Raw genomic sequence first — 20,600 nt, 5'->3', positions numbered from 1 at the left:
CCTTTAGCATTGCATTCATATCTATTAAGTTTTCACATTAAAAATTTTGAAGAACTATTACCACACCTCTATACTTTGGTAATTAACGTGCACCAAATTTTGCCACTGAAAAATGAACCAGTCTAACTTACTATTTACATGTGGTTTTGCTTCCCCCTCACACACTCATTAAAGGTACACCCTGTAGCAAAGTTCAGCCTTGTCTGGAGGATAAAACTCTGCACTGACTTCACCATGGGCTGTACTGTATGTTCTGAGACAGCCCACAGAAAGTAATTTGGGCAGAGTTAGCTGCAAACTTTCCAAGTCAACATTTGATTGCAACATAACAAATCTGAACATTGCTTTTATTACTCTCAAGAAGATAAGGAATGTAGCTGCACATCTGAAAAATGTGACTGTCCAAATCTGCACAAAATCCAATATGCAGTATCTCATCTCATCTAGGGATTAATGCAGCGGGGGGGGGGGGGGGGGGAAGAGAAAAAAAGAAGTAAAAAGAGAAAAGGGGAGAAGAAGAAGAAAAAAAGTGGATTAGCTGATTGACCTGAAAATTACAAATGACTGAACAAAATACAGGTAAAGCCTAAGGATGACTGATTCGTGTAAAGACAGTATTTGTCAAGTCTACACTGAGAATGACTCCCTCATGTTCTTTTAGCTGATGAGATGACAAACCGAAAGACAGTTCATCAACGTAAAGAGAAACAAATAGCCAAAGGCTCAAATACCTCCTCAGTCACCATAGCACTAAACTGATGTCTCATTATAGAAGACACACAGATATGTATAAACTCTTCCCAAATTCAAAACAAAACAGTTTCTCTCCAAAGCAGACCATGATTAATATCTTGTTGGCAGGTATGTCTGTATTAAACTAAAGGACTGCCAGCTTCATGCAGAATATATATTTTATTTGGATCTTCAATAAAGCTTCAAAGATTTCTTGCAATTAAGTTGTGTTGGGTTTTTTTTCCCCCCTAGACAGACTCACCAGAGCTTAAAAAAATCCCCCCAAAACCACAAATAAAAATCAAACTAACAACAACTCAAACACAAAAAACCTCCCAAGGAACAAAACACCAGAACAGCCTATAAAAGAAATATATATAGATAAAATAAACAAATATTAATAAATAATAAATAAATAGACAAATAATCAGTCTGTTAGGAGGAGAAAAACAACCTTGAAGGTCTAGATTGGCCATTCTGCAGGGGATGTAGAAGAAAACAGTGATTTTAAATACATGAAATATATGTGTTTAAGGAATAACCTTGATAGAGTGTGAAGAAAAATATTCCCTAAATAGCACTAGTTTTAAAATTAATAAAAAGAACTACAGTTTGATATCATAGGTCTGAGCAAAATGTGATACACCATACTACAACTGAAAACCTGGATTTACTAGAGGAGAGCCACATTAGCACACACAGAGAGAACAACGTATAGTAAAGCACTTTACTGAAAATGGAGGTACAAATTAATATAGTTTAGATGCTGAGGTAGACTCTACTTCATGTCTACGTACTGGTATATTTCTCTTTTTTATCGCAGTATTGTCTTAGACAATGTAAGAGAGTTTCATAAAACAACAAACCAAACCCCCAACAACAATAGAAAAAACCCACAAAAAGAAATAGAATACATTATCCAAAACACGTATTTCATCATCTTTACAAAGACAAACTTCCATTAAGTGTAATAGTCTACTCATGCTGATACTTCTATTATGTCATGGCAGAGAATGACTAGTATGCAATTGCTTTGCATGGACATAAAAGTATTGTTATTTTATGTTCTCTAAGAGAAAATAAATCATGCTTTTCAAGCTATGGTGCTTCTGATTTACATACCTAAGGACAAACAATTAATATAACAGCAGAATTTCCTAGGAAATCTCTTCATGAAAGGAAAACATAATTACTGCAGTCAAACTCTGCTAGGCAGAGCAGACAAAAGAACTTTTTGGGGTTTTTTTTTTTAAAAAAAAAAACAAACCAAAACTATCATGGTAAAACAGTAGTTTAAGTTCTGTTGTTACAGGAAACAAACGAGTTAAAACAGACCAAATACTGACCAAAGTATGATACTGAGCATTGACTACAGCATATTATTTGCTCAGTCATGAGATGGCCAAGAGCGAGTAAAGACTGGCCACCAGTCTAGAGGCCAGTATACTAAATATGGAGTACAAGCCAATATTTGCATCAAGTTTACCTCCCTCTATCAGAGCCTTGCTTGAGAATCTCCTTCATTAGGTAAAATTATATGATTAAGCTAACAGTGTTAATACTAAAGGATCATACTCTGACTTTGCCTACACCAAGTAGTCACAAGGTAAACTTTGTTCAGTTGTACAAGGTTTACCAGGTCTTTGCATCCTCAGAGCAATGTCCACCATTATTAATTACCCTCCTCTATCTCCACTCCTGATCTCTACTGCCTATAATGGATTAGAAACAACTTACAAAGAACAGTGTCTTTTCAAAAGGACTGACTGTCTGCTGTTATGAATAAGAGGCCTCCCTTCCTGTTAGTAGTTTTAATAAGACATCATCTCGTTGCTGTCAATAAAAACAAGTTGATAGAATGATATTCCCATCTCATGGTCACAAGAGAAGGAATGCAAACTGACCTCAGATGACAGATACTGTAAATGACAATGGCCACATCTCAGTCACTTCTGTGCTATACATTTCCATGAATTCTCCCTCTTTAGGTAACCAAAGGAACAATCCCTGCTTTTATGTGCTAATTTAACTTTAATTATGTAGTCATGGATGGAGCTGCCTTAAACTTTGTTCATTTATTAATTTAAAATAATGACAAACAGAAACACATACTTGGTAATCAGAGTACAGTTCATTTACTGTAGCTTATAATTGAAACTTACTGTTCTCCATACAATTTTCAGTAAGAAGCACGAGTGTTTCAGCAAGGGAATTTTTTTGGTTAATGCAAGGCAACACCAGCCTGCATCTCAGTTTCCCTGATTTCATGGCTAAGGGAATTGCGTTTATTCTCCTTTCAACTTTATTTAGCCATTGCGAAAAGCTCACCTACAGACCCAGTGACCAGATAGTAAATCACACAATGAAACCAGAAGGACAGCATCAGTGACAGTTCATGAAGCTGACTGTAAAGGAGGGGTCTCTGAAAAAGCTGCCAAAGCAGCTGTGTAGATGGGCTAAGACATTGCTGCATGACAGCAGCAATCTGCTAGGAAGGGCTTGTGTAAGACTCCTGTAGGAAGGGCAGGGGGAGGTGGTCACTTATAGTGAGTTAAAGGGATGCTGAACTCTGCAAGGGGCAGAAAGATTATGGAACTCAAAAGAATATGGAGCACTAAAAGCAACCAAATTAAAAAAAAAGTAATAATTAGGTTTTACTAAAACAACACAAAAGTTTAAGGGGGAAAGACGGGGCGGGGGGAATGTAAAAAATAAAACCAAACCAACTTGGGAGGCAGAGGGGAGTCTGACTGGCAAGCTGAGGCAAACAGCAAGTCACCACAGAAGTCTTGGAGAAATCTTTCCCACCCATCCCACCCCCCCCTTTTACTTTTTTAAATTAAAAAATATGTCACATCTTTTCAATTAAAAAAAAACCCCAACAAACCCAAAACAACCAACAACCCACAACCCTTAAGATATAATGTTTTCCTATTACATATTACATTTGCTTGAAAATACTTTATTTCTGTTTCAGTACAGTGTTTCTGAGGTGGTAAGTAGGCAGAATCTCTTGATACTGAATAATCTAGACACAGCTAATGAACAGCACCAAATAATGCCCAAAGGAAATTTTCAATCCACTGTTACAATGCTGGGGGGAAAAAACACAGTCATGATGGCTAAAGTGTGTGGAGAAATAAACAAGCAAAAGGCAATAAAAATTATTGTTATAACAGTATACTACTATAATATTTTACTTTGCAGACCTTGTGTGCAGGAATGAGGTTAATCAAAATGGAGTCCAGCAGCTCCTGAGTTACTCCATCGCCTTCCATGATGATAGAACTCATCAAATCCAGCATATGCATTTGTACCTTCTGGTTGTGGCTATTACTAAGATGATAAAGAATATTATCAATATTAAATTTTTAGACCCTGACAAATACTAACAGTACTATTAGAAACAATGTCTAACACCATCCAGCTTGCCCTCCCTTACACACTAAGCATCTCAAAACTATTTTATGTGCCATTCCTCTCTTGTAGAAATCTTCAAAAATCTTAAAGTAAAGCTAGGGTGTTCTAGAAGTGAAACAAAACAAAAAAGAAGAAAATAACCATGGAAATACAAATGTAGATAAATGAGTCAGAATGAAGCATACAGTTGTAACATGTCTACTTTTAGACACAGTCCCCTCCATATTGTCAGCAATTCACACTCATTTGCTTTCCCTGTATCTCCTTGTTTGGAGGAATAAAGACTTGTTCTATTCAGATATATTTATTTGTAGACTATGCAAGGATTCAGTTTATCCCCGAAAGTGATGATGTTTTGACAGTTTAATATAATTGAAACAATTCAACTTACTTGATAACTGAAAAAAGAGTCCTAAAAAGCTGAATAAAAATTTCATTGCAATCTTCCAACTCAAAGCAGATGTTGTAAGATTTAACCCAAGCTAAATTCTAAAACAAAAATAGGATATTCAGGATATTATAACTTCACATTAAGTCACATAAATATAATCATGTTAGTTACATTTTTTCTATTTAAGGAAAAATACTATACAATAGATTGCAAACCCTTTGGGGAAAGGGACTGGATATTTGTTGCTTTGCATATGAAGAGCTCTTAATACCTATATATATATCCAGAAAAAACTAAATATAGAATAATCTGATTTCTTATGTGTAAAAGCAGATTGACAGAAATTGTTAAATATAATAAATGCATGTTTCTAGACTTTTTTCTTCATGCTATGAAACAATGAAGTTTTAAGTATCATTAAATAGGTTTACAACAAGATACTGTTCCTAAATGCACACTGATAAACCCCCCACGCTTTTGTCAAGAGTAGGTTTTTCTAATGTTTTTAAACCAAAATCTTATATTCCTTCTCCCACAATCAATATAAGCAGATTTGCATTTTAATCAGCATTTGAAATTCTCTCAATGAGGTAATACAACCTTAAGGGTGCATGATATGAAAAACAATGTATGGAATTGTAAGACAAAGGCTAAATGTTGATAAATACCAACTGTTTTAATGTGTCCTCAACTACAGGCTGCATGAACTTATTAAATGCAAACAGAATTATAACTGCTAAAAGAAGCAATTCATTGAACTTTTATTCTTTAAATCACACCAGACTCATTAAAGAAATTTCCCAGGCATACTGGCACATCTGGAGAAAGACTTACTACATTTGTTCGGCTTACAGAGCAAATACCATCTACTGAAAGTTACAATTATTGTGTTACCTCTAACAAGTAAAAGTATCTGTTAAATTGAGGGCTCTTCGTGTCCTCCAAGCCTTTTAATTGTCTTGTAATAAACAAGAATATGTCCTGTCAAAAAACAATAAAGTGTTTACAAGCTTGATTCAGCAGACAATAAAAATACAACCTTTAGTAGTGACATCTACCCACATTTACAAATAATGAGAACATTAAATTGCCCATTTTAGGCACTGACAGAAAACTATCACCAACACAGATACTGGTTGTCTAGCATTCCTTTACACATTTCTGGCCTTTAAAGTACTACATTGACTCACAGGACTAAAACAACATCTCTTTAATAAAACTGAACATCAATATAAATGCAAGTACAAATTTTTTCCAGGTTTTTTTGTTTGGTTTTGCGGTGGTGTTGGGGTTGGTTTTTTTCTTTTTGTTTTGTGGGTTTTTTTTGGGGGGGGAGCTCAGTAAGAGAATGAGGTAGGAAGAAAGCCTTTATTTTATAAGGCATTTTTACCTTAAGTTTGTCATGGGAAGTATATGGAGCTTCAGGAGCATAGATACGAAAGATATCAGCCAAGCAACATGCTACAAGGAGGCGCACATCTTTATTGGGATTCCTGAGGAAGAATTCAGATGCAAGGTGCAAGGCTAGTGGGAGATACTGCTGCTTTTCATCCTCTGAGTCCTGGTCCATATCCATGAAGGTTTTTACCACCATCTGAAAAAACAGAAAAAAAACAACCTTAGAGTGCTTTCTGCTTTTATTCCTAATTACTAAACAATACTTTCTAAAAGGATGCATTGCTATCAATACGCATTCCACTGTGTAACCACAGTGCTACAAGTTTTTTGTTAGGACAAACAGAGTAAGATTTCTCTTTTTCTGATGATACTTAAACGCTTATTGAATTTGGTATTTAAAATTAAAACACTGAAAAATGCTTTGTGGCTCTACTTATTTTGCGATCTGAACCTGAGGTGCAGCACAGAAACTGCTGCTGCACACCGATGAGGTTAGAGATGGCAGCACCTCTGCATCAAAGCAGTCCTAGATCACTTCAAAGTGAGGACTTGCCTCGATATGGACAGCATGAGGGGCTGCATGCCATCTGGCCTAATGTATAGGCCACAGTATATTGCAGCTGCTTTAAGAGCTAGCCAAGACTTGAGAAAAACCCAAGATACCAGGTGTTGCGCTCTGCCTGTATCAAGGCACAGAGCTCGAGAACTATTTTACATACGCAGAATCCTTTTATCTGGTTTAAATGAACTAGATACCAGATAAGAATTTAATCCCTCTTGATATGTCTAAAGCTGCAGATCTATTCTTTCTACATACTCGAAACTACATCTACAGTCTTATCTATATAATGAAAAAAAAAAATCAATCATGTGGTTTCCTTGTTTCTTCTTGCGCAGCTAAGAATTACTAATTTCTATGAAATGTCACCAAAATTGTTTATTTTTAATTATTACACAACCTCAGTAAATTGAAGTCTCAAGATAACAATTTGGCAAAACTGGAAGTGAAAATTTAGTTTCAAGAAATAAAAAGTTGCAGGCTTAACTTTTGGAATAGGATTTGTTAAAGATGAGGATGAATTCTAGGATGTTGGCACAGAACCAGGAGGTGTGCCACAGATTCTTAGTATGACCTTAGTCAAATCAGTCTTTATGTCCCATTCCTCCATGTCAAATTACAAAGGACAGCTGTACTGTCTATCAGTAGGACTTAGTATACCCATTACACACACGGTATACACAGTACACACATCAAAGAGATGTAAGAGAAAACAAAGAATGAAAAAGCTTAACGGGTCAAATTCACCTCTAGAATATTAACAGTAAAACACAAGAGGAGATTGAGCTTGCACAGCTAATAAAAACATCTCTTACCACAATCACAGAATCACAGAATGTCCTGAGTTGGAAGGGACCCAATAAGGATCATCGAGTCCAACTCCTGGCTCCACACAGGACCAGCCGAATCAGAGCATATGACTGAGAGCGTTATCCAGAAGCTTCTTGAACTCAGTCAAGCTCAGTGCTGTGACCACTTCCCTGGGGAGCCTGTTCCAGTGCCCAACCACCCTCTCAGTGAAGAACCTTTTCCTGATATCCAACCTAAACCTCCCCTGTCACAGCTTCATTCCGTTCCTGCGGGTTCTATCACTGGTCACCAGAGGCAGGAGATCAGTGCCTGCCCCTTCACTCCCCCTCGTGAGGAAGCTGTAGGCCACGATGAGGTCTCCCCTCAGTCTCCTCTTCTCTAGGCTGAACAAACCAAGGGACTTCAGCCTCTCCTCATACGTCTTCCCCTCTAATACTTCTGTTACCATGTCATTCAAATGATACTGAGGTTGTTCCTCTGTTAGTAAGCATGCCCCTGCTTCCAACATGAAAACACTTCCAGCTTTACCTCTTCCCTGAGTTTTGGAATCCAGTAGATCTCATAAATTAAATGTTTGAGAGCAACCTTTCCTACAGTACGTTACTTAAAACTCCTCCTCAATTTCTATAAATGTACAAGTACATTCCCTTGGGAAGCAACTTAGAGCAAAACAACAACAAAAAAAAAAAAAGTCAAGAAAACCCCCCCCCATACAAACCCCACAACAGAATAAAAGAAAACTTTACAGCCACAGCCCATAAAAATCCAAATTCTACCTGTATTGGCCTGTTTCCCTAAAACATATTCTTAAGCTATATTTTGAAGCATTAGCTGAAAGGACGAAACCATCCTTTTATTGACAGTACAGGTCTGCCTGTTACAGTGTCACACATCACCTGTGCTTGCTAGATACCAGAATTAAAAAAAAAAAAAAAAAAAAATAGAAAACTTAGTCTTCAAAACCTACCAGATTCTTTCAATAAGGAAGGTTTTAAAAATATATATATAAATAAATAAATTACCCCACCACCACTCCAAAACCTAACATGATGCAAAATCCAAAAAAATCACACCGTGCTCTCTCTGCTGGTGGCAGGACAAGGAACAATGGCCTTGACTTGCAGCATGGGATTCAACTAACTATTACTGAAGGCTTTAAGAACAGGGTAGAGAGGACTGAAAGATCTGTGGATCCTGCCCTGGAGACTGATGATAAACTGTATCTGTACCATAGAAACTTGTCCCACTAAAGTTCCTTTCAGTCTTTTTACTAATTTTATAGTTAGATCAAAATATGCTTATATAGGTTTTCTCATAAGCTCTATCTCTGTTCTCCCTATGTGTATTGTAAGCTTCATAACCAGAATATCCTCCTAAATTCAGATATCTCTTTCAGTTCTCATATTCGTATGACAATACGCAGAAATCTTGCATATATCCCTTCTCCAATATGTCAAAACCAGACAAGGTAAGGCAGTACAGTGCTGTGAAAACTCACACAACTTTCCCATTCGGTAACAAAACATTAGGATATTCTGGTATCAAAGTAATGAGACTAGTCTTTGGCACTATCTTGCATGTTTGAAAACACATCAGCCTTACGTATTTTCCTATGTTGCTCTGGTATTCAGATGGAACTGCCAGCAAATATCCGTAAAACCTCATTCTATTGCCCTGCAAAGCACTCCTTGGTATTTCTTTTCTATTAGAAAACAACATTTGAGCAGTAATTGGGCCACTGGCAAGCTGCAACTGCTATTTAACGTACTGATCTATGTTTCCTCCATTGCTTCTTTATAGTCCCATATCTGCTTATATTTGTGTGTTGTCTTTTGGTTTACAACAAAGTCTTCGGTGCATGACATTCTGTTTACTGCATGCACAAAAAATGAACAGAATGCTATCTTGGTCTTTATCTAGGATCCCAGATACCAAAGCAATACAAATAATGTATGGTGTACACAAAATATACAGTATAATGCAAATAATGAAAGTAATATATAAACAAACTACAGAGGGCTATACCACAGTTAAAAGCATGATGTAAATTCTCGCTAGTGGCAGGACACTTGCAATGAAGTACAATCCATAAATTTGTTGGACTCTGTCATTGTAGTTCAACAAAAATAATTCTACACATTTCTAGAATATATGCAATTAACTATATCTAAAATCCTACAGCCTGGGAGTAGTCTCTGTAGCCAAGCAACTACTGGCACTGATTAAGGTATTACACAATAGAGTTATTTCCAAATGTCTGCTAATCTACAGATGAGATTAATTGTTAATGTAGAAGAAGAAGGAAAAAAAAAAAGTCCAGACATTAAATACAATACATACTTGGCTCTTTGCACTTGCTAGAAAGCCAAGAACACTCTCAAAATTTCACCTGTTACAGGACTGGTACTCTTGCCCTGTGGCACAACTGAAAAAGTAGTTATCAAGCAACAATCAAGAGAGCAACTTAAGTCTTTAAAAGTACAAGATATTGTATGTTTGATGAAATCACTTATTTGTAATAGAACCACATATCCTCAAGTACAACACACTGATCAACAGCTGTTCCATGATTTCCTAGTGTACTCCTGTCCTTCTCTCCGCAGCCATCCGTTGTCTTGTTTTCTCTAAGACAGGAACTATCTTCCCTTCCTGCCCCCATGTTCATACTGCATCTAATGCAAAGTCTTGGTCTAAGGACTATAGTTCACAAATACATCCACAATACAAAGAAACGAAATGACAACATACTGCAAGTTCTTTTCTGTGCTAAAGTCCGACAAAGCAAACTGTTGTGGTTTTATCCTAGCCGGCAGCTGAGCACCACGCAGCCGCTCGTTCACTCCCCCCCATTGGGATGGGGGAGAGAATAGGAAAAGTGAAAGGGAGAAAACTCGTGGGTTGAGATAAAGACAGTTTAATAGGTAAAACAAAAGCCGCGCGCACAAGCAAAGCAAACCAAGGGATTCATTCACCACTTCCCATGGGCAGGCAGGTGTTCAGCCATCTCCAGGTAAGCAGGGCTCTGTCACATGTAACGGTTACTTGGGAAGACAAACGCCATTGCTCCGAACGCCGCCCCCCCACTCTTCCCCCAAGCTCCTTATAAACTGAGCATGACGTCATATGGTATGGAATATCCCTTTGGTCAGTTTGGGTCACCTGTCCTGTCTGTGTCTCCTCCCAACTTCTTGTGCACCCCCAGCCATCCCGCTGGCAGGGCGGTGCAAGAAGCAGAAAAGGCCTTGGCCCCGTGTAAACACTGCTCAACACTAAGTCCATAGAACAAAAACATCTCTATATTATCAATGCTGTCTCCAGCACAAATCCAAAACATATCCCCACACTAGCTACTATGAAGAAAATCAATCCTCTCAGCTGAAACCAGGACACAAACTTACTTCTAATCACCAGGGATTGGTATTACATGGGATACACAGAATAAATAGAAATAGTAACGTGTAGTTAAGCATACTTATCCAGCCCTAACCAAAAATTTTTCTTAATTTGTAACAGGAAATATAATGGAGTTATAGGAAATGTACAAAGAGTGGGAACTATGACTACAATACAATTTATGGGCTCTCTCAGAGGAATTTAAGGGGGAAAAACAAAAAGCAGTATGCAAGTTGCACTATGACTAATAAATATTGATAGCATCTTATGAAGAACTGCTCATCATTGGTTCAGAAATATTTTCATAATTAAAATTTTTAGCCATGCCACTGCAATACTGGTGTTAATTGTGACAGCTAGAAATCAACCTATGAAAAGGTATCTGCTAATGAAATAAAAAACCTGAAATAAACTCTACATATACAAAAGACTAAAGGCCCAAATAATTTAAAGTTTTAAATTATTTTTAAACCCAAACCAGAAACCACTCATATAACTAGTGATATACATAAGCACAACAATGAGGGACAAAGCAAGTAAGCCCAAAAAAATTTCAAGGCTGTGGTTAATATTTCACTGAACCAGAGGGAAGAAAATACCACTGCAGAGAGGAGACATGAATTGCTAATGCCAGACAGATTTTTAGTACAATTATTTTTTCCAAGAATCTGCATGTTAAGAAAATTTTCTTTACTAAAGTTATTTATATTATAGGTACTCTTTTAAAGCAAAATTACATTCAATATGTCATCCGAGCCATCATAACTACCCTTGTTCTAATTGCAAAAAAAAAAAAAAAAAAAGCCCAAACCAAACAAAAACTCCACTCAAATTCCTCTTTATATTAAGGTTTTCATTTTAGATCTAAAAGGAGTCTCAATTTCTCAAAGTTTTGATTCAGCCATTACAAAAATATTTCTCTAGCAGAATGAAGTAGTTATTTAAGAGTTAGGTATTAATTATTATCATGATAAGGCATTTTTCTTCCAGGAAAAAGTTATTAAACCATAACAAGAACTCACTACTTTTTAAAATTACAGTACTATTGTCTAACTGAAGTCTTGCTGTACAGTCAAAACAACCCTAGCTAGAGCACTAATATTCATGTATATAAAACCCTACAGACTTAGTAGCTTCCACTACAGAAAATTCTTACTGTCCTCTGTGCAAAAACCAGGAGACAGTATTATTTAAACATATTAACATAACATCATCCATTATTTTCCAAACAATTAAGGACTCAATTTAAAAACTAATTGCTAGCAAATGTAAACAAAATACAACTGTTCACATTTACAACTAAATTCATGCTGGAGTGGTTTTGTTTTCATGCATCTCCATTAAGTTATCACATACTAGTACTTTAGTTACCTTGAAAACATAAAAGTATTAAAACTATTCTAGAAATTTTCATTACTGCCATTTTAACCATAGTACCTTGAAATTCTAATTATCAGACCAAGATTTCACTCTTCCAGGATCTGCAAACATATAAGTGAAATGCTCCGATCGTAACATTGGAGACTGTACAGAAATGCAAATGCCTTCATGCAAATTAGCAAGAACAACAGTTAAACAAAGACTGCTAAGTCACTCTTAGCACATTATGAACATATTGAAAATTGAAGAATTTAAAGCTTTCAGGGACGTGTTCATCCAACTGCATGAAAACATGCACTGTGCACACCAGCCACTCTGGGCTACCCTTTCACTCATTGGAGAGAAATGCAGAGACCACAACTGAATTCACACACAGATCTCTATGATGACACCTACAGACTCAGCTCAGTTTTGCCCTGGAATTCTCTGTGCTACGAAAGCAGCTCAGTGCAACTAGATGCCTGAAATGAGTTGAAATGAACTCTACCCTGCAGCTTCTTCCAAGACTGTCAGCCTTTCAATTGCATTGAAACATACACCAGAGGTTGCCAAAGTGTTGTTCACAGTCTGCCCACACCTCATATGCAGTTTACATGCGGCCTGTTTTCAAAGACAGTAAATCAGCATGGTAGCTTGCCCTTATGTGACTCAGCTGCATGCAGCTCTTGAGCAAGACCTACGCCTCATACGGGAATACTCTTTTGCTCTTCAGATCTTGGTTTGTATTTATTGACCACGTAGATTTAGGTGCAGATTTTGTTGGATCAGGAAGCTCAGGTACTGCTGAAACATACTCAAGATTCCAGTACTATAGGGAGGACAGCTATATAAACAAAGAGAGGACAGGGTAATCTCAGAAAAGACTCAAAACAGTGCTTGCAGAGAGGAAGAAGCAGGCAGATCTAGGAGAGCCTTGCTGCAGTTGGCAGGACAAAGGCAAACCTCCAAGCTAGTCACAGCATGGGGAAGGTGTGTGCAGCTTGCATTTGTTTTACTGTTCTTACAACAGCTTATTCATCGTATTCCAAAGAAGTAACATTTAACCACCCTTGGCTTGAAAGAAAACAAACAAACAAAACCCAACCACTAACCAGGGAAAGATACTCAGTATTTAAAAATTCACCTTGCAATCATCGAAAGAAGAAATTTAACAATTGAGAGAATTTGACACAATTTGTTGTTATAGGAATAATATTAGACATTAACTTCAGTATTAAGATTAAATACAAAAGATATTTGAAAGTAAAATTTCACCAAACTGATGTGAGCCCAAGCTGACTCTTCGAAAGCTTGGACAGCTCAGGGAGAGATGCCAAGAGAAGGCTGAAATCAAAGTACATCCAAATGCTGCAATTTTCAACTCCACCATCAGAGCGTTTTTACTTTTTTTCCCCTCACGTGATTTAAGCAGTATTATGGGTGGCCTGTGCCATTAACTATTAACAATAAATGATGTTCTTTGACTAAGACTAATTGTAAAACATAGCAAAATCCATAGACATGCATATCTAGGAAAACAATACTTCTACATGATGCAGATTTAGGACAAGATGATTGTTATTTCAGAATCTTTAAATACCTGACAAATGAAATCACAAACTTAGCAACACAGGTTTTGTTTGCTTTAAAAAAAAAAACAAAAACAAACAACCAAACCCAACCCCCCCCCCCCAACAACAACAACAAAAAATCCCCACACAAACTAACACCCAAACAAGAAGGATATCAACTGGCCAGAAATTAGCAAATGTTAACCTAATAATCAAGAAAGATGATCCTGCCAACACATCCAACAGGCTGACATCAACAGAATTTTATAATATGAACCTAATTAGGAAAGGCTAAATAAACACAAGTTAAGAAAAACAGAGTAACACATAAAAAGGGAATTACTTTGCTAACCCGATAAACTTCCTTTGATAAGCTAATCAAGTCTCTAGACAAGGAAGAACATGACAGGCAATTTGTCTGAGCATCAAGAACAGCATCACACTGAGCCACGTGGAAATTGAGAACGTTGGAAGAGATGAAGCTTAGCCCCAACACTGTCTCCTTAGCCCCCTCCTAAAGTGTTAAACTGAAAGGACCTTTTGGACCTGAATGAATTTATTGGTGGAGAATAGTGTTATAATTGACCCTATTTGCTATTTCCATAAACAATTGTGGTACAAAAAGTAGGAATGGAGCATAATGACAACAGTTAGGGATTGGCAGTAGAGGACAGGATATAATATATGAGAAGAACAGAAATACACAAAAAAGAGTCATTGCTAAATGGTCATGTGTTTAGTGCTTAAAAGCAAGAACTTACGCTATTAAGAGCTTATCAGCTGGAAACAACAAGAGGAGAAAGATGGACGTTTATTAAGCAGTTGTAAAAAGATTATGAGCCAACAACAGGCTATGTGCATGAAAACAATGAAAATGCAACTGCAGGATGTGACAGAAGTAGTATTTCCAGTCAAGGAAAGGAAAAACAGCAGTATAACTGATGATATGCTAAAAATACTAAATGCTGATTTGAAACCCATCACTTAGGTCTGATTACCCTCACTTATTAAAAAAAAAAAACACAAACAAAAAAAAACCCCAAAAAACCAACCAACTCAAAATGGGAAAGTTACAGAAGGTGGCTACCAAAGGAGTCTCAAATGCCTTTTCTTGTAAGGAGACATTTATGAGACTGTGGTTTGCTTAATCTACCAAAACAACAGCCAAAGGCCTCTCTTTTAATATGCCTTAAATACAGGAATGCCATTTATGCACTGGAAAAAGACTGCAAGTAGAAGTGGGTAGAAATGGGCCAGCAGCATCTCCAGCCTGAGAACTGAGGCTGTCTTCTGACCGCAGAAGCATACGCTCTGGAGCATTGTCCTCTCGCAGGGTTTCACTTCATGGCAAAAAACTCCTTTTCAGGGCCCACACTTACCAGAGTCGTGGCTAGACAGAAGTAGATGCACAAATTAAGCAAGGGGCATATGTGAATCATAAAAAAAATTGAACTGGAAAGGAGCCAGTGCATTTTTGTGAAGTTTTGCTGTTGTCATTACTAAAATGAGAAGTAGCACTCTCTTCCTGGTACTGTTGGTGACCCTTGAAAAATAAATTTTATTGCTTTATTTCCACTACAAATTCTATCTTTAATCTATGCTCTCTGACAAGACACTTAACTGGCTTGAATAACGGGGGCGGGGGGGAATAAAGTTGAACAAAAGATTATACAAAACATATTGTATGCTCTTTGGGGCAAAGACTATTTGCTTCCTTCCTTATACCCTGGCTCACCAAGCAAAGCCAGGGTTTCTAGATTTGACTGGAGATGTATCATAAGGAATGTAAAGCTTATGCAGGAACAGCAATGGTAGCCTGTACAGTAATACCCCCCTGACTAGGCAGTTTAACTGGGTATCCTTCCACTGGGGACTAACCTACACCGAGCTTTTCTTTGGAGGTTTGGCCAACTGCCAGATCATGAGCAAAGAAGTCATAGACCTGTAATTTACCACTGTCTTCACATTGGTAAAACAGCATACTCTGTATTATTTTACTTACATCGAGCAACTCTGAGAATATTTTTCCAGGAGCCCAGATGTTAGATTAATCTGACATATGAAAAAGCAGCAAGATTGACTAGTACTTGTAATAAAAACATGTGTATCAAGAAAGTTACTTGAAATAATTCATGAACTGCTCAGTATAAGGTTTTTAAGTAACTACGCAATGAGTATAAATTTCACACACAATACAGCATCGTAATCAAAACAGGACGAGTATTGTTACCAATTGGGGAGAGAGGTATACAGTTACCCACATGTTCTATCTCCATAATAACACACAGCAGAATTCCAGTTCTGCTGTAAATCTAGAAGATTCCTCAAGTAACATAAATGCAACAGATGGGGGGAAAAGGCAAATAAAATGAGAAAAGTCAGATGCATTAATCCAAAATGTCTTTCACAGCACAAATCAGAATATGTTATTTAAGATTTAAGTAGTGGTGGAATGTTTTGCCCTGCAAAATCAGCCATGTAACACTAACATCTTGATTACAGTAACTTGCATGGACTGCTGCAAGGAAAGGTTGAGAAAAAGTATGCTTCCCAAGATTACAAAAGCAGAAAAGGAAGTAAAACAGTGTCCTTCCTGCCCAGAGGAAGATAATCCTAATAGTGTTAACCACTGTATGTGATAAACCTTGTACTCTTCAGCCATGAAGAAGCCCATGGGAAAACTCAGATTTATGATGTACAAAGAAAATACTACACGCCCTTCACTACAACTTTGACAAAATACATCTTGCTTAGCACTGAGTATTTTAGACAGTATCATTGACTTTAAATTTTTTTTGTAGTAAGATTTGGAAGATTCAAAACAATTTTTATACAACCCCAGTTCCTTCACTACTATATGTAACAGTGAGGCACTTTTTCCTCCAAGCCAAATGATACTTTAAAGCCAAGTCTATTTCTTTTGTTTTTAAGCAGGTACCATTATGCTTCATGTAAGAACATCCTGTAAGTTCATTTTTCATTCACTGTTGTAACAATAGGTGATCTTTTTTAATCTCTCCTCTCTTTTGAAATGGGGACTATTTTAAGCTATTAAAATAGTTAAATAGCTGTTAAAATAATAGAAAAACCCACTCCATCAAAACAGGCTGTGCTTTTGTTTGTTCTGAAGATGTTAAAATTTGTCATTAAAGAGAAAGTAGATTACAATCTGCTTTAATAGCCTGGAATTTAACAGAACTTCCCTTGTAACTGACTGGCTAGAGTATTATCTTTCTTAGAGTTCTGTACACACTTACAGGGTAAAAAAATACTGAAGGAAGACAAAGCAGACACAAATTCAGGCCCATTTGTCAACTGGGAGCCACAGCAGTACACAGTTCAAACCCCTCTCCCAGTAGTTACGGTTTTGGTTCCACATGACATGGAGATCCAGTTTAACCACCTGCTGCCACCACCTCCTTCTCCCTTTCCCATTACTCAACCTGTCCTGCTTCTGGTCATGCAGTCCTACTGCGTATTTTGCATGGGCCCCAATGCTTGTTGAATAACTCCATAAGACAATTTTAACTTATAAATCTGGCTGAAAACCTCCTCAGAAAAAGGCCAAGATAGTTTTCGGACAAGCACAATTAGATCACGGACAGATCTGATACATTCCACAGCCAGCAGAAGGGAAGGTATATAGAATTCAATGGCCATGACTAGGGAGGAAAGAAAATTTAGCTTTCTGGTACATAAACTCTTAACCACCAACCTAATAGCGACACAAATTCTTCACCTTACTAGTGGCAAGCACATGACGCCTGACATGGGCAGCTATATCCAAACCCTACTAGTCCCCCAGAAAATTTACCTTGACTTCTATTCATTAGAAACTGGCATAAGATGTGATCACCAATCATTTTAAATTCAAGGTCTCAGAAACATTTGTTACAGTGATTTCCAAAACTTGTATAAATTGATTTATTAATTTTAATTTAATGATGTATTTCCTGGTTTTGTATCAAACCCTGGAACAGAAGAGGTTCCCCATTTACCTTTCTAGGGCATCATCCTTACCCAGCATTAAGTTCTATTAGATTTTTGGACAGAAGCTGTTGTTCAGTGAAGGATTTCACCAAGCGGCCTAGATTGATGCATCAGTCTTCCCTGACTTAGTCCTTTACAACTTCATACAGTCAGCAAATAATTTTGTTTTCTCCTCACTACTCCTCACCTTCCTTTTGTTGATGTTAAGCCTAAAAGCTTCCACTGGATTTACTCCACTCACTGAAATTATTTGACTTAATAGGAATTCTGTGAAATCCTCCTTGGTTGTGATCAACCAAACCAACTCACCTCATTGTGTTTCTTGTTTCCAAAACAGCAAAAAGGTTTTCAGGTGTGCAGGGTACTATCTAACCTTAGGTCACTGTATGGTTCATCATCAACAAAAAAATATTTCTTTAAATATACCTTTTGTTTAGTCAGTCATATTGGCTGACTCAATAAAAAAATCTACCTTTTTTATTGAGTCAGCCAATATTTGGCTACTCAACCCAAGACCTTTTAAAGTAACTTTAATGTAAGAAATGTTGAGAAATATTATCAGTTTGGCCTTAACATATTAAAATCCTTCAAGTATTTTGTTAACCTAGTTTTAAACTGTTTCACACAATTTTTCTATAATACAAACTATAACACTGTGGATCAAATCACATTTTTTAACAATGTATGTATATTTATTCTCAAATAATGAGAAGTAAGAGGCAGTGCACATATTTTTCAGGACATTACTGTCTCTTACACATCCATAATTTGAGTGTGGTACCACAGCACAAATTTTTTTTTTTTTTAAAGGCAATTCAGTGTTCGGCAGTAACTAGTCTTTATTACTGGAAAGATTCGTAATGGGATTCTTTCCAATTTTCCTGCCAAAGTCTAACAATTGTTTAAGCACTTTAAAGAAGATTCATAAATTAGAACACTGAAAGTCTTCTAAGTTCTCAGAAACTTTACTTCCACATATATAGGTACATGACAAAAGAGTATTTGCAGAGGGACTAAAAAGAGCCTATTCTTTAAACATTCTAATGATAATTCAAGACATCATCAGTTAGAAGCATTTCATTAAATGGTGCCTTTCCCCTAGGTATACTAGCAAGTGTTATATATGGCTAGGGCAAAACAAAACAAAACAAATTCCTAAAAGCGTATTCCCCATAGTGAAGGAGTTTCTATTTCCATATGAAGTTTTCCAACTACTTTGATAATAGCCTCCAGATGTGTGAGAGAGGATTGTTTATAACCAGCTCACTGCTGTATGATAATTCATTTCCTCTTCCAAAGAGGAGGTGGTGCTGGACAAGAAAAACAATGGCATTTTCATTTCTACTCTGAATTGACTGTAAGGATTCATTCTGAAGTGAGTATTTAGGCTCAGTTCTCACAACAAAAATCATGTGTTAGAGTTTCACATTAAAACACAACTAGAGGGCTATGCTTCCAGCAATACTGATGTTTTAAAAACTATATCCATGTCTATTTCTACATTACAGTGCAGGTGCATCCCGTGGTACATTATACAGTCTTCCTGACTCAGTCATCCAGAAGCAGGGGGTGTATAAAGCACATCATGCTCTCTTTTCTGCTTGTGTTCCAACACAACCAATAAATGAGACAAAAAAAGAGTATTTTTTCCCTATTTCAGCAATCTTGTAAATTGCGGTGAGTTGAAAACTTGCTATACCTACTGAAGCAGAAAATTATGCAAAATATTTGCACCTTGATCTTTAGCTCTGATTTCACAGTCTGTGACAGGAAGAGAAGAAATAAATGAAAATTTCTTTCATGGAACTCGTTCAATGACTGGCAATTACACATAATACCATCATACTTAGTAGCACAAGAAGGTATCAAGGTGAATGAGAAAATACTCTTCAGCCATGGCATTAATTTTCTGGTTTCTTTAGAAGACAGATACCACTGAGCCTTAGGAGGCAAATCATGTAAAACCCTAGCGCAAACACGTATCTAGTGATAAAACCGCACTGAAGAATTTTGTCTATGTACCTGTCATCTACTGGAGCCTTAATACAGGACTGTCCTATTAACGATGATTACCTAGAATGCAGATGATGTTGGTTTCCATTCCCATGTGACAGGCTAGACAAAAATCAGAACTGTAAAAAGTTTTGGTATTTCACAATCAAAACTAATACTACCAACCAGCAACAACAAAAAGCCCCTAACCAACAGCACATCAAACCAGAACCCGCTCCCCAGAAGGCACTGCCTGACAGGGACTTTCCCATTCATCTCACTGCAGCAAACTTCAGCCAGCAGCTGGGGGCGTACCGCCTACTGTGCCTACCAAACCAGATACACTTCTGCAAAGAAATCCTATTCAAAAAAATCAGCTTTCTCCAATGAAGCACTGTTTTACCAGAAAAATCTTACTACCTGTTGAGCACTATTATCCATATTATTAATGCACCAAAAAAGTTTTCCCTTTAGGCAGCTACCAAGCTCAAAAATAGGGCACTCTAGAATGGACAAAGCCAAATGCAGAAATTTGCTTACTTTGTATGTGGCTGGTGGTTTAATTTTATTTTTAAGTAGCTCCATCAAAAACAAATTTTTTAAAGCACAGGAAAAAATTGGTGTGTGAAAAATTGGACCCAAAACATATCTGGAGTGGTTTCCTGGCTATAAGTCTTATTTAATTCTTTAATAAGGAAGAAGAAAGTTATATGCATGGAAAAAAAAAATTAGTGCATGGACAGTACTGTATTAGTAGAATTCATTTAATAAGTTTAAACTATTTTACTCTGAATAAGTATCCCTAGGCTGATTTCTGATATAAAGGAATAAAAAAATATTGAAATATTGAAAAAGGAATTAAAAAATATTTTAAATACATTTACCATTTTAAACAGTTTCTTTAAAATGGGGTGGGAGACTAAAGGAAAAGATAACCAATATTGCCAATAAAAGGATATGAAAGTCAAATCCACAGTACTCAGCA

The 20,600-nt window shown here is 36.8% G+C and overlaps 1 protein-coding gene across 2 annotated transcripts in view; it reads right to left on the bottom strand.

Annotated features, from left to right (window-relative positions):
• PDS5A (PDS5 cohesin associated factor A) overlaps window positions 1-20,600 on the bottom strand; it is an 85,372-nt gene that overhangs the window by 45,029 nt on the left and 19,743 nt on the right. For both annotated transcript variants that reach the window (XM_075752281.1, XM_075752283.1), the window contains exons 3-6: window positions 5,934-6,137; window positions 5,438-5,524; window positions 4,544-4,641; window positions 3,942-4,068 (exon numbers count right to left, since the gene is read on the bottom strand). In XM_075752281.1, the coding sequence (XP_075608396.1) occupies window positions 3,942-4,068; window positions 4,544-4,641; window positions 5,438-5,524; window positions 5,934-6,137 (516 nt within the window). The remainder of the gene's footprint in view (window positions 1-3,941; window positions 4,069-4,543; window positions 4,642-5,437; window positions 5,525-5,933; window positions 6,138-20,600) is intronic.

This window comes from Balearica regulorum, chromosome 4 (assembly GCF_011004875.1).
Source record: "Balearica regulorum gibbericeps isolate bBalReg1 chromosome 4, bBalReg1.pri, whole genome shotgun sequence".
NCBI lineage: Eukaryota > Metazoa > Chordata > Aves > Gruiformes > Gruidae > Balearica > Balearica regulorum.
Note: the sequence above shows the minus strand (reverse complement) of the source record. Positions and strands in the feature narration are given on the sequence as shown.